This window comes from Leptonychotes weddellii, chromosome 10 (genome assembly GCF_054177405.1).
Source record: "Leptonychotes weddellii isolate Sample4059 chromosome 10, ASM5417740v2, whole genome shotgun sequence".
Taxonomy (NCBI): Eukaryota; Metazoa; Chordata; class Mammalia; order Carnivora; family Phocidae; genus Leptonychotes; species Leptonychotes weddellii.
This window is the reverse complement of record NC_138378.1, coordinates 62893552-62906659: the sequence shown is the minus strand read 5'-3', so window position 1 is coordinate 62906659 and position 13108 is coordinate 62893552. Positions and strand designations below refer to the sequence as shown.

At 39.9% G+C, this 13108-nt stretch overlaps 2 protein-coding genes across 4 annotated transcripts in view; both read right to left on the bottom strand.

The window, feature by feature from the left end:
- ACYP2 (acylphosphatase 2) overlaps window positions 1-13108 on the bottom strand; it is a 129659-nt gene that overhangs the window by 4414 nt on the left and 112137 nt on the right. For 2 of the 3 annotated variants that reach the window (XM_081832037.1, XM_006727595.3), the window contains one exon: window positions 7-417. The exons of the other annotated variant lie outside the window; for it this stretch is intronic. In XM_081832037.1, coding sequence (XP_081688163.1) covers window positions 385-417 — 33 coding nt within the window. In that variant the 3' untranslated portion in view covers window positions 7-384. Of the gene's footprint in view, window positions 1-6; window positions 418-13108 lie in introns of those variants that run through there. 3 annotated transcript variants of the gene reach the window in all.
- CIMIP6 (ciliary microtubule inner protein 6) overlaps window positions 1-13108 on the bottom strand; it is a 161228-nt gene that overhangs the window by 49727 nt on the left and 98393 nt on the right. The window lies entirely within an intron of this gene.

The following is a 13108-nucleotide window of genomic DNA, read 5'->3' as shown; positions in this document are numbered from 1 at the left end:
TGCCTAGCCAAGTAACATGTTTGCTAGAACATTCATTAGACTTAAGGATTCCATTAGACAAGTTTAATATTCATATTAAATGTTTTGTAATGACATTTATTTTATAATGCTAAGTTTTTACTTTTTAAAAACATAGTTGAGTAAAACTATTTCAGACATTTTTAGTAACAGATATTCTGTTGTAGCTTTCAGAACAGGAAGTTCCTTTTTTAACTTACTCTGCTACTAATATTCTAAAACATAGACTTAAGATCTAGTATTTGTTGTGCAATATAAGCATTAAAATTTTTATTGCTCTTCTATTAGTATCGAATACTAAAATTTGAGTATTCAAGTTTAGAGATGGTTTTCTCATTAGAAAAGTTTGTGCGGTCAATGCGAGAACTAGGACTTCCAACTTTGCTCAGCCAGGACATCCTACAAAAAATAAACAAAAATTAGCATATAATGTGTATATCAGGACATCCTACAAAAAATAAATAAAAATTAGCATATGACGTGTATATGGGCTAGCTAAAATGATCCTACCCCAGGTCCCAATGGGAGTTTACTGTAACTTTTGCATCTAATGTGAAATAAAATTTTGTTACATTGTATACATCATGTATATATCGGAGTTTAATACATAATTAAATATGAACAAAGAAAAGCTAATAGCAAATTAAGCACAATAAACTAATGATTTCATATTGGGGTTATTTCCCCCCTCTTAAAACATCCAAAGCCATTATAATCTAGCTCTCATATGTAAAAGGATTATATTTTTACAAAAAGATAAGTAATAATAATTCATCAGTTTTTTCTCATTATCCAGCACATGGTAGATCTCTCACACACACACACACACATTTGTGCAGACTAAAAGAAAAAAATGAAAAAAATGTGTAAAGAATACGATTTTCCACAAACATTAAAATGCAATTAGATGAACATTTTCTTATCTATTCAAAAAAACCATTTCTTACTACATTTATTATCAAAGTGACTATGTTAAAGGGACAAGTTAAATGCTCTGAAACTATTTCTGCTTCTGTAGTGCATTGGTTTTTCTTTATTAGCAAAATATATGTGTCTAACTTATGTCTTTGGGTACTTCTCTGAGATGCTTCCTATACAATTCAGGCATATTTTAATATTGTTGACATTTGAGATATTACTGTTGAAGATTTTTCCAGACTTTTTCTACCTATTAACAATTAGTTGCAACAGATGACAGATTAAGTGGGACAACAGATAAACAATATGAGGCAGTTTTATACAAGCGATGGCTGCTACCCAGCTGTTCCTGTAGAAATAGTCAGCAAGTTTGCTCATATCCCCGAAGTTCTTTCAATGCGAAGCTAGTTCCACACTCAACTGCGTAATATAGTAAGTAACAATCTTATATAACCTTGAATTACAAATATTTTCTAGGCTAAAGTCATCTGATTAGCTGAAAATTACTCTTACTCAGGCTAGAAAATTCCAATGACTCAAATTGCCATTGTAATATTTATTTATTTATTTATTTATTTATTTATTTATTTATTTATTTTAAGATTTTATTTATTTATTTGACAGAGACACAGCGAGAGAGGGAACACAAGCAGCAGGAGTGGGAGAGGGAGAAGCCGGCTTCCCGTAGAGCAGGGAGCCCGATGTGGGGCTTGATCCCAGGACCATGGGATCATGACCTGAGCTGAAGGCAGACGCTCAACGACTGAGCCACCCAGGCGCCCCTGCCATTGTAATATTTAACCCTTTCTTTGGCTCTTATGACAGTTTGGGGTAAGGTAAAATTTCATGTTTCTCCTCCTTAGAAGCTAAGCCCAGTAACACATCTTACTTTCTTCAATTCAGTTAAAATCTTAAAAGTTGAAATTGCATGTGTTGAACAAGAAAATTCAGTGATTATAAAACGGAGCCAATGGCTTCAATTTTACTAGTCCTATCTCCTTGAAATCTTCTCTGAAACAGAGACTAGAAATAATAAAAGCGAAAATGTATTGAGCACTGTTTGCTCAGCATTGTGCTGAGCTCTTTACATAGACTCTTAACTCTGATCCACACATTAACCCTGTACATTATAGTCCATAGAGAGCAGAAGAGTTACGTAATTTGCTCAGGGTAGTAACAGTGGTGGGGGTGACAAATGGTCAGATTCTGGAGATGTGTTTTGAAGGTATAATCAATAGATTTGCTGACAGATTGGACATGGTATGAGGAAAAGAGAACTGAAGGATGACACCAGAGTTATTGGTGAAAAACTACTTGGTCGTGGTCATATTTGACTGAAGTGGAGAGACTGTGAGAAGAGCAGATTGGGGGTGGGGGAGAGATCAGAAGTTCAGTTTTGGAATGTTGACTGAGATACCTAGTAGACATCTACATGAGATGTTGTACAGGCAGTTGGATCTTTGGCTGGAGGAGATAAAGTCAGAATTTGTCTGCAGGTGGCCAGTACTGAAAGTCATAAGATTGGATGGCATCACCAAGAAAATGAATATACAAAAGGGAAGAGTTCTGAGGATTGTACTTTAGGTTAGAGCACCACAAAGTTCAGAGCCCAGGAAGCAGAGGAAGAACCAGCAAAGAAAAGCAGCAGCATCCAGAAAAGCTGCAAGGGCATCCTGTCCTAGGAGTCAGATGCAGCCCTCCAGGAGCAAGGAGGGATCAACAGGGTCCCTGCAGCTGGCAGTTCAAGTAAGGTGAGGACTGAGAACCATTGCATTGGTAACACGCTAGTCACTGATGACCTCGCTAAGAACAGTTTTGGTGGAGTGAAAGCTGTATTTAAATGGGCTCAAGAGAGAATGCAAGGAGAGCAATTGGAACCAGTGAATCTAGGACCAGTACTAATGGCTCCATGAGTTGGCAATGACTAATCCACCTAGGATGATAACTTAATGTATTAAGCTAGTTGAGAGCTTGACTACCTACTTGTAGCTGGTCTTCAACACCATTAAGAACTTCATCAGCCAGAAGTATGGCCAAGGAGAAATCTATGCCACTGGTAGGGGCAGAATGGTTGTGCTGTTAGGGAATTCAGCTGTCTTTACACTGTGTGTAAAGTGGAGGGCCACTTTGTTCCATGGCCCCAAGCATGGAACCCCTGTTGCTAGGAACCATCCTGCCTGACCTGCCTACTTACCTAGGAGTGTTCTGGTCACCTGTCACTTTGCAAGCCCTAAGACTTCACTCATGTGCTACTCCTGCAGTCAGCACTTTATAGGTGTGGCTCAGGTCTGTAGATGGCAGATCTAGGAGTTCTAGCTAAAGTGCTGTAATTTCACCTCTTTGTTTCACGAAGGGTATTAGTTAAGAACCACATAATCAAACAGTACCTGTTAATTCATTTCGATTCAATAAATATTTAAGTAGCACTGTATGCAAAGCATATCCTTGATACTGGAATGCATACACAGATATCTAAAAGGAGGCTTCTTCCCTCAGTAACTCACAATCTAATGGAAGAGTTTGGAGAATGATAAAAATAACTATAATTCAGAATGTGATGAGCAATGTGATTTTAATATAAAGGGAAAGGAATTGGATGGGGTTAATTTCTAGACAAGGTAGTCAGGGACATCTTTGTGACAGCAGTGGCATTGAAGATAAGTTTTAAATACTAGAGAAATTTCCAAATGTTAGAATAGGAATGCCAATTTAAGCATGGCAGGAAACCAAGAAGCATTAGGGAAAAAATTAATAATGTTAACTAATTAAAAATGTAAAACCTTTGAATGGTCAAAAAATGTCTTAAGCAAAGCCAAAACAAACAGCAAACTGGAAAACTTATTTGCAGGTTTCTTACTATACTAAGAACACTTAAAAATCAATACATAAAAGATAGCCATCTAATTAAAAAAAGTGGTCAAAGAACAAACAATAGATGAAAGGGAAAGAAATATAAATGGCCAGTAAATATGTGCAAATATTCTCACTCTTACTCATAATTTTAAAAATACAAATCAAGCAAGAATGAGACACCATCTGTTACTTAGGGAATGGCAAATATTTGAAAAGTTGATAATATCTAATAATGACAGTTAAGGTGTGGGAAAAGAGGCACTTTTCTGGATTGTTGATGGGAATGCAAATTTGTACAGCCTTTCAAAAGGGCAATTTGGTACCACTTACCAAATTTTTAAATGTCCATGACTTACAGTCTTGCTGTCATAGAGAGGGGAGTCTGGGATACAGACTCTGCGATGGAGACTAGTTCCTAGGGATGCTCTCAGGTTCAAGAACTGTGGGAGGCAAGGAAAGTAGACAGGATTGGAATGAAGGAGAAGTTGGGTGAGATGCAGTTTCATTGAAGACCTCAGCCGACACATGAGGAACTCTGAGAACTCTGTTCTCAAAAAAATGAGAACAACTTGGATGTGAAGAGGTATTGGCATAAGATAACCTCCATTTTCTTAGTAAAGTAAGAGGTACAGTAATTTACTAAGAATTAAGGGAGGTAAGGTAGGGTTGAGGAATTAGAGTGAAAAGATGTTAATAATTGCTATGGAAGTTCTTGATGATGAGCAGGGAGAGCAGTTGAGGGTGACCAGATGGCCAGAAGCAGAATACACGCCTGCCTGCCTGCACTGCACTGTGCTTTCTTAGACACCTGTCCTACAAGCATAGTGGGACCAGTGGGGCCAAGGATCAGTGCTTGGGCCAAAGGCTTCTCCATAGGGACATCCATCCCATCTTAGGGGCAGAGTTAACAATTCAATCAGATGTTTCCTAGAGTGAACAATGGAAGGCAGGACTCCCCATCCGCCAATCTGGAATGGACTTCTCTTTAGCCAGAGGCAGAGCTGTGGTCTTAGGTTTACTAGAGGGAGGCGAATAAACCATTTCATGGGGCAGCCTCCAATTTTGGTATCTTTGTATTTCTTCTCTTGGACTGGGCAGATCCTCTAGGGAAGGTGTGTCCAATGTCCCACCTACAGTCTATCAATTTGGCTCTGTGTGTTTTGGGAAGAAGGGTAAGGCCTCAATATTCACTGTGTAACTAACTGAACACCTGTTTTCAGCTGTGCCTAGGAGACCATCTCTAGAGCATGAAACTCCGGCTTCCACCTAGGTGGGCAGGGAAGCTACTCTGAAGTGTAGGGGTGAGAGAGAATAGCTTATTAAACAAATCTTAAATCCTTGTATTTTTGACCCCACCTTTCTGCCCCCTTCCAGTGGCCTGAGCCTTGGGGGGTTTCCACTGTGTTAAAAGGGCCATTTCTCTGCTTCCCCCACTGGACCCTTACCATTCAGGTCAGCGTGACCACTAGCTCTTCTGCTTTCTAATTTCCAAAGTTTTGTTGCCCTGTCTTTCAAAGTTTTGTAGCTTTCTCTCCCATTCTTTGTTCTTGTGGGTGTTTAAACCTTTTAAAAAAAATCAATTTTACTCACATTTAAGTGGGGTTTAGGTGGGAGCAGAAGTAAATGCACATGTTCCAAATGTAACCTCTTGAACTGAAAGTATGGCTTTATCCTTTATATTTAAATCTTTAATCCATCTGGAATTATGTGATTGCATGATATGAAAAAGAGGTCTTAATTTTGAATGCATAGACATTTTCCCCAGAACAACTATAATCATAGATTAAATCTGCGTGTATGCCTGAATATTTTTCTAGACATTCTTTTTAACTCCATTGATACCTTTGGTTAATCCCTAAACCAGCATCAAACTATATTAATTCTTATACCCTTAGAATATATATTAATGCTCAGCAATCCCTACACTTTCCCACCCTGTAAACTAATAATTCTAATTGTCCTTGTCTATCTAGAGGTCTACTAGATTTTAGCATAATTTTGTCTAATCCCTTCAAATCCCCTTTTAAATCTTAAAATAATTCAGAAAGAACTGGCATTCTAACATTTAATCTTGTCATCAAGAGTAAAAATTTTCCCTGCTTTTGTTCAAGTCTTTATGTTCCTCATCAAAATTTTGTAGTTTACTTGATTCAGGTCCTATTTCCTGATAATACTTAAATATGTTCTATTTTTCTTGGTATTTTGAACAAGATGCTTTTTAATGGTCATGTTTCTAAATGGGTACCTAGGGAAACTAGTAATGTCTTCATTGTAATCAGATGCCTTACTGAAGTTCCTTAGAATAGTTTTCTTTCCTTTGGGGTTCCTAGGTAAACCACCCTATGTAGTTCTCCTGGATTTGTTCTGTTAATCCATTTTTATCACCTTGGTTGGATAATTGCAAATTACTCTTTACTGTAGGCTATCAAGCCACATTTCGGCTATTTCCGTGGCTTCGAGAGAATCGCCTTAGTATGTAAAGAAAGAATCATGAACAGTGTTCACCCAGCAAGGGGGCCATCATACATGGCTCAGGCTCCAGCATATTTTATCTATTAGGTTAGTAGACTCAATAAATACTGAATGGATGGTTGGATGGATGAGTGAATTACATTTGCTTGAGTGACACTGAAGTCTAATTTTCTGCTGTAAATTTCAGTCTGCTTTGTATGTGTATATCTTTCAGATATTTTTAAGAAATATCCACTGATAGGCTTAAAAAAAAAACAAAAAATAAGAAGGCTCAACAAATAAAAATGGAAGGATAAGATGTAAAGTGGAAAATTCTATTAACAGGAGTCCTGTTACTTGATGATCGTGTTCTCCCTTCACTCTAATATATTTTAAATGTTGTATGTAGAGTTTTTGAAAATGAAACTAATTTCTATAGTGTTTTTTTTTTTTACCAAAATCATGTTGTCCTTAACAATGAAGTAATATAAGAGGGAATTTCATTATAGATGCATCTCTTACATGTTTGATGAGGATTATACATAGTTGTAAGAATAATTTTTGTGTGGAATGGCAAAAGACAATGATATTGCTTGTATGTTAAGTATTCTTCACGCCATCTTTGCATAAAAGAAAATGAATAAAACACGGTGCTGGTAAATGTTAGATGATGGAGGAAAAATCTATTCATTTAATAAATTAACTGCGTTGTGTTTTTCCATTCCTGCTCAGGCAGGGACCAACTATGGGTCCCCTCAGGGTTTCCACGGCACGCTGATTCTTCGGTGCAGATGGCACACATTTAGCTCTCAAGTATAGTAAATGCCACACATTTATGGCCTCAGCAACCAGCAAAGAGGCCAGCTGTGGCCTTTTAAAATGCACTCAGGTTTCTACCCTCCTAGAGACCCTTTGCTGACTGCCCCTATCTAAAACGGACCCTGCCCCCACTATGGTGTGCATCACGGGAATGATCACATTCTGTAATTGCTATGTTTATGTAATGCTTGATGTGTTCACTACGTGCCTCCTCCACATTAGAATGCAAATTCTAAGAAGGCAGAGTAGGAGTCTGACTCACTATTGCCTCCCCAACATCTCGCATGATGCCTGATGACAATGGGCACTCAATAAATACGATACATACTGATGAATGCATCTTTGTCACCTGCCTGCCTTCCAGTCTATAGCTTCCATGCATGAGAAAAGCGGGCATTTCTAGGGTGCTCCACAGTCCACACACAGAAGGGAGCCCTGGGCACAACCTTTTAACTCTGATTTTATCTCACATGAAACAAAACACTCCCATTTTTTTACACACTTTGAAAGGTAAACAAAGAGTTGCTCTTATTACAGAGAAATGAAAAAATTCATGGCAGTCCCTATGAAATAACATGAGTAATGACTATATTCATCCTCTTAGAGGAAGCTGGAGGTCTGTGAGTCTGACCTAATAACCTGGATGTAAGCATGTGAACCAAGTTTATTTGTGGAATCTGTTCACCTATTTTTGCCAGCCCCCGAATGTTATTACAATTCTTGTCATTTTAGGTTTACTCATTATATAAGAAAGCATGGTAACTGACTTCACCCAGAACACAGAGTGACTATTAGAACAGCCCCGGAGGGCCAAGTCCATCCTGCAAACCCAGTCACATGACCTGCCGCCATTTAAATTCAGGGCACAGTTGGCTGTATATCCTCAGATATACAAAAGTCTTTAGACATTGTTCTTAGTATTCCAAAGATGTACAAACAAACACCTGCTGTCATAGTTGTAGTCAGGATTTTTAAGCTTTTTAAAAAGAAGACTCCTTTCTCCCAACATAATCTTGCATGAAAGCCTGATTCTTGTAGAAGTGAAGTGCTTCTCTGAAGCAAGGGAATGGTTGGGGGTGAGGTGCAGAACCTCCCCCTCAGGCCTCTCTGTTTCCCAACTCTACCTGGAGCACCTCTGGGGAAACCCAAGGGCTCTCAAGAGCCCAGTGTAAAAATTGCCCCATTAACCTATCACTGACAAGGATATAGGGAGTGGAATGGATGGAGAATCCATCATAAGTACAAGTAGAAATCAACATAGGACTGTCTCTTCTATTACTCAAGTCGTTTAGTGTTTCCTACAAAATGTAGTAAGCTCCTGGCATGATAAGAAAAATTCCATTTAACTAATATCCTTCTTGAAAAAAAGAGGTGGAATTAAAGCACTAGAAAGCCAACACTATTAATAATTCATACCAGTTCTATTTCCTGGGTCTGAAGTGGGGCAGAATAATCCTTTTGGATATCTCTGCAGCACTGGTGTAAAATGTAGACCATAGCAAGAAAGCAGACAGTAAGAAGAGACAGCTAATGAATCAAAAGCAAACGTGGTGCATGCTGGAAAATATTGAGTTGCCTGTCCATTTCAGGCTTTTAAACTAGCATTAATAATAGAAGGAGAGTACGTAATATTTTTGTTATTCTCCTTTCTTAAGCATGTTTCTTATTCAGGTACATGTAAACAAATAATACCATAGACTTTTTCATTATTGATATAAGCTTTTTAATGGTATTTTACTCTACAGTTGACCCTTAAACAACATGAATTTGAACTGCACAGGTCCACTTATATGAGGATTTTGTATAGCACAGTATTGTAAATGTATTTTAATAAAATTTCTAGCTTATTTTAAGAATATAGTATATAATCAAGGGCCCCTGGGTGGCTCAGTCACTTAAGTGGTTGCCTTCAGCTGAGGTTATGATGGGGGGGGGCGGTGTCCTGGAATTGAGCCTGCATGGGGCTCCCTGCTCAGCAGGGGAGTCTGCTTCTCCCTCTCCCCCTCCCCCAGCTCATGCTCTCTCTCTCTCAAATAAAATCTTAAAAATATATAGTATATAATCTAACATACAAAATATGTGTTAATCAACTCTTCCTGTAATCAGTAAGTCTTCCTTCTGGTCAATAGTGGGGATTAGTTTTGGGGGAGTCCAAAGTCATACGTGGATTTCCAACTGTGTAGAGGGTTGGCACCCCTAACCCCCCCCCCCCAGCATTGTTTAAGTATCAACTGTAATGTCGAAAATTTCTGTCATCTGTAGCCCATGAACAGAGAAGAGTTCAGTGATTTTCAAGGGAATCCCAGCACTTGCATAATTAACCTGAACCCAGATTACTCTTTAAAAGGGGGTTAGCCCTTACCTTACTGAGTTACTGAATGACTTAAAGAGAATGTATAGAAACTGCCCAGTGCAACATCCCATACACAGTAAGCCCTTAATAGCAGTTATTGCTGTGTAATTGTTCTGTCTTTGCCAAGGATGGTGGAGAGCCTCTTAAGCAAGCTCTGTGATGGTCAAAGTCACACACTTCTAGTGCAATTCCACGAGTAAAACCTGTTGGAGTTACTGTTCTGCTGCAGGGGGAAAGGGCAGGTCATGCCATCTCCTCAGCTAGGAGAGTCTGGAAGAGCTCCCCAGGATTCTGAGAACGAGACAACTGGATCAAAGGGCCCGGGAGTAGAAGAGGCAGAAGTAGTGAGGGCATGACCTAAGCCTCTGGCTGCGCTGTCAGACCATTGTTGGGTCAGCCAAGTGACAGATACCCTCTCCTTTCTGTTTTATGGAGGGGAACGATGAGAGTGGCACAGTGGTATGGAGGTGGACTTTGGGATCAATTCTGCTTGAGTGCGAATCAGCTACCACTTCCCCACTGGCCATGTGGGGCAAGTTTCTTCAACTCTCAGTGCCTCCATTTGTAAAATGGAGAGTACATTGCCTGCCTCCGAGTTGTTACTGAAGATGAATAGGGTAAAATGCAGAACCTAGTACACACCCCATATTTAGCTATTGTATCAGGGTGCTGTAGCAGGTCAGAAAACCACCTTAGCTCTTTTAGAAGGGAATTTGGTCCTTACAAAATCACTAGGCAGGCTGGAAGAACACATTTAGATTGGGCCTGTTGGAGCAACTCTGTAGAATTGGTTGTTAAAGAGTAAAATGTTAAAACTGAGATTCTCCGCAAATATAAAACAACTTGTGTCAAAGATTTCTATTCAATGCATTAATGACAGAACATCTTCCAGGTTCTATCTGGCTCAAAAGAAAATTTAGAGACTCATACATATGTAGACCTAGGTGTATATATACATATATACAAGCAGGGATGCTGAACTCATCTGGCTAATAGAGGTCAACTTGGTTGAAATTCTATAGGGCAGGACTGTCCAACAGCTATAATATGAGCATCTTCTAGGAGCCATATAAAAGTAAAAAAGGTGAAATTCATTTTGACAATTTTTTTTAGTTCAATATATCCAAGCTATTATTTCAATATATGATCCATACAAACAATTAATAGAAAAAGTGAGCTATTTTACATATTTTATATTGAGGCTTTGAATTCTGGCATGTATTTTACACTTACAACATATCTCAATTCAAACTTGCCACACTGCGATTGCTCAATAGCCACATATGACTAGGGGCCCCCATATTCGTGTAGTTTTAGAGCAATAATAAAAAAAAAATGGGATTACATTTTCTTTAGGGCAAAAGTCAATTCTCTACCAGAAAAAAAGCAATTTGCTTTGCTATGAACAAGAAGTATTTGCATTTCTTTAGTTTACTACAAGTAAATTTCTACCTTAGAGTTGTAAAATAGCCTAGTTAGTAGAAAATCAAAGGTGCACATCTGTATAGAATCAGAAAATTCCTGAAAGCTACCCCTTGACAATACCCAGAACTTCCCTGAAAGACACCCCCTAACCTCCACTACTAAGTCTTGGACAATTTTTTGTGTGACAAGCCCATGGGGGGAACTGCTGCAAGTCAGGAGGCTGCCACCAAAATCACTGCATTAATGAACATGCTACCCTAACTGCACTCCAGGCATCAGGAAGTCCCACCAGGATGGCTGGCTCCAGAGCCACGTGATATCTGCTAGATCCTCACACCAGCTAAATGGATGACTCGGGCACCTCTGCTGCTTCTCTTTCCACCTAGATCAGTTTCAAGTTCAAATTTCACATGTGGACCTCTGATGGATGAAACCTCCATCACCTTCGAGGCTCTAGCTGCAAGAGAGTCAGGGAAACATGGTTCCTAGCTCTCATCTGCAGACAAGGAAAGGCACCAGAAGGAGTGTGGAACCGTGATTGAGCAAGGCAACGTACCATGTCCACCACTGCTATTATTCAGTTAACAAGAACTGGATGAACTTCTACTCTAAGGGATACAGAGATGAGAAGTTTTGTTTTGTTTTGTTTTTGTTTCTAATCTATATGATAGCAACACTGTTGTGGGCTCTCTCGGATCTAGAGTTCTTCTCAGCACTAGAACAGAATTCCGAGGAACACAAACATTGAAGAGTTAGGTGGAAAAGGAGAAGAAGGCAGAGGACAAGTTGAAGGAATGACCAGAGAACAGGGAGATATCCACAAAGTGTGGTGTTAAAGAAAACCCAGGCCACAGAATATTTTAAGAAGGAGAAAGAAGTCAACTTCCAGATGCTGCTGAGACCTAAATAAAATCTGAGCTGAAAAATGCTTTGGGGACCTTAGCAGGATCAGCCTCAGTGACGTGGTGGGGGTGGAAGCCAGATTTAAATGGCTTTAGGACTGAGGGGGAAGTGAAGCAACGCAGACAGCAAGAATAGATCAATCTTTTGAGCTGTCTCTGAGGGAGAGGAGAGACACAGAGGAGCTTTATACATCTTTAAGGTTTTGTTCTTGGCAAGCAAGCCTGCCTCGATTCTGAATTCAATGCCTTCCAATATTTATGAGCGCTTTGTCTCAGAAGAACAATATTTGAGGAGGATTGTTTTAATAACACACAGTCTAGGGCGTTTTCTATTCCAGATATGTTAAAATCTACTCCTACGTGAAGCCAAATGAAAAGCGAGTTGGCCAGACTCCCCTGTATTTTCACCCCCTCACCCTGACCTCTCCACTTCCCCAACCCAAAAAAATGCTCACAAGCAAACTGAGTGTTTGGGGGGATGCCATTAGCTGATAGTGGGCTACTAGATAGTTTAGAGCCAAACTGTGACCCACCCAGAGCAGAGGTCAGTATTTTATACATTTTTTTAAGCCTTGTTCCTGGCCCCATTTTATGTCCCCACCCTTGTTTTCTGTTCTTTTTCACTTTTAAATGTACGTTCTCTCGTTACAGTTTTACATTTTCTGACCACTTTAAAGATTTATTTATTTATTTATTTATTTGAGAGAGAGAGAATGAGAGACAGAGAGCATGAGAGGGAGGAGGGTCAGAGGGAGAAGCAGATTCCCTGCCGAGCAGGGAGCCCGATGCGGGAGTCGATCCTGGGACTCCAGGATCATGACCTGAGCCGAAGGCAGTCGCTTAACCAACTGAGCCACCCAGGCGCCCCTGACCAATCACTTTAAATCATGTGGGAACCAAGTGAGGTATAAACACATAAAACTGAGGGGTTTTTTTTCTTGCTGATACTGTTTCTTTGATTTTATAAAGGAAATTATTGGAAAGGAGGGTAGAGATTTATTTATGGAGTTTTGCTTTACCATCTACTTTACCAGATACTTTTCCATTAAAGCAAGGCATGCAACGTTCTGAGGTCCTAAAAATCTGTATCTTTAGGGCAGTGGTCTCAGTAGCTGGCTGCCAATCTGTCAATGGCCCTGAACTTAGGGACTAAGAGCTCTCAGCGTTGGCCCTGGGGCAAGGGCAGCTTGGAGCTGGGGGGCTGCCCTGAACAGAGAGGGGCTGGGTAGGGCAGAGACCTTGAGCGTGGTGCTGGGTGAGAGCCCCACGCAGTGCTTTCCTGGGGCTGCTGGGGAGGAGCATCGGCTCTCCCCAGCCAGGCCAGTGCTGGTCTAGGGGAAGTCTCACGGAGAGGGGTGTGCACAGGCTT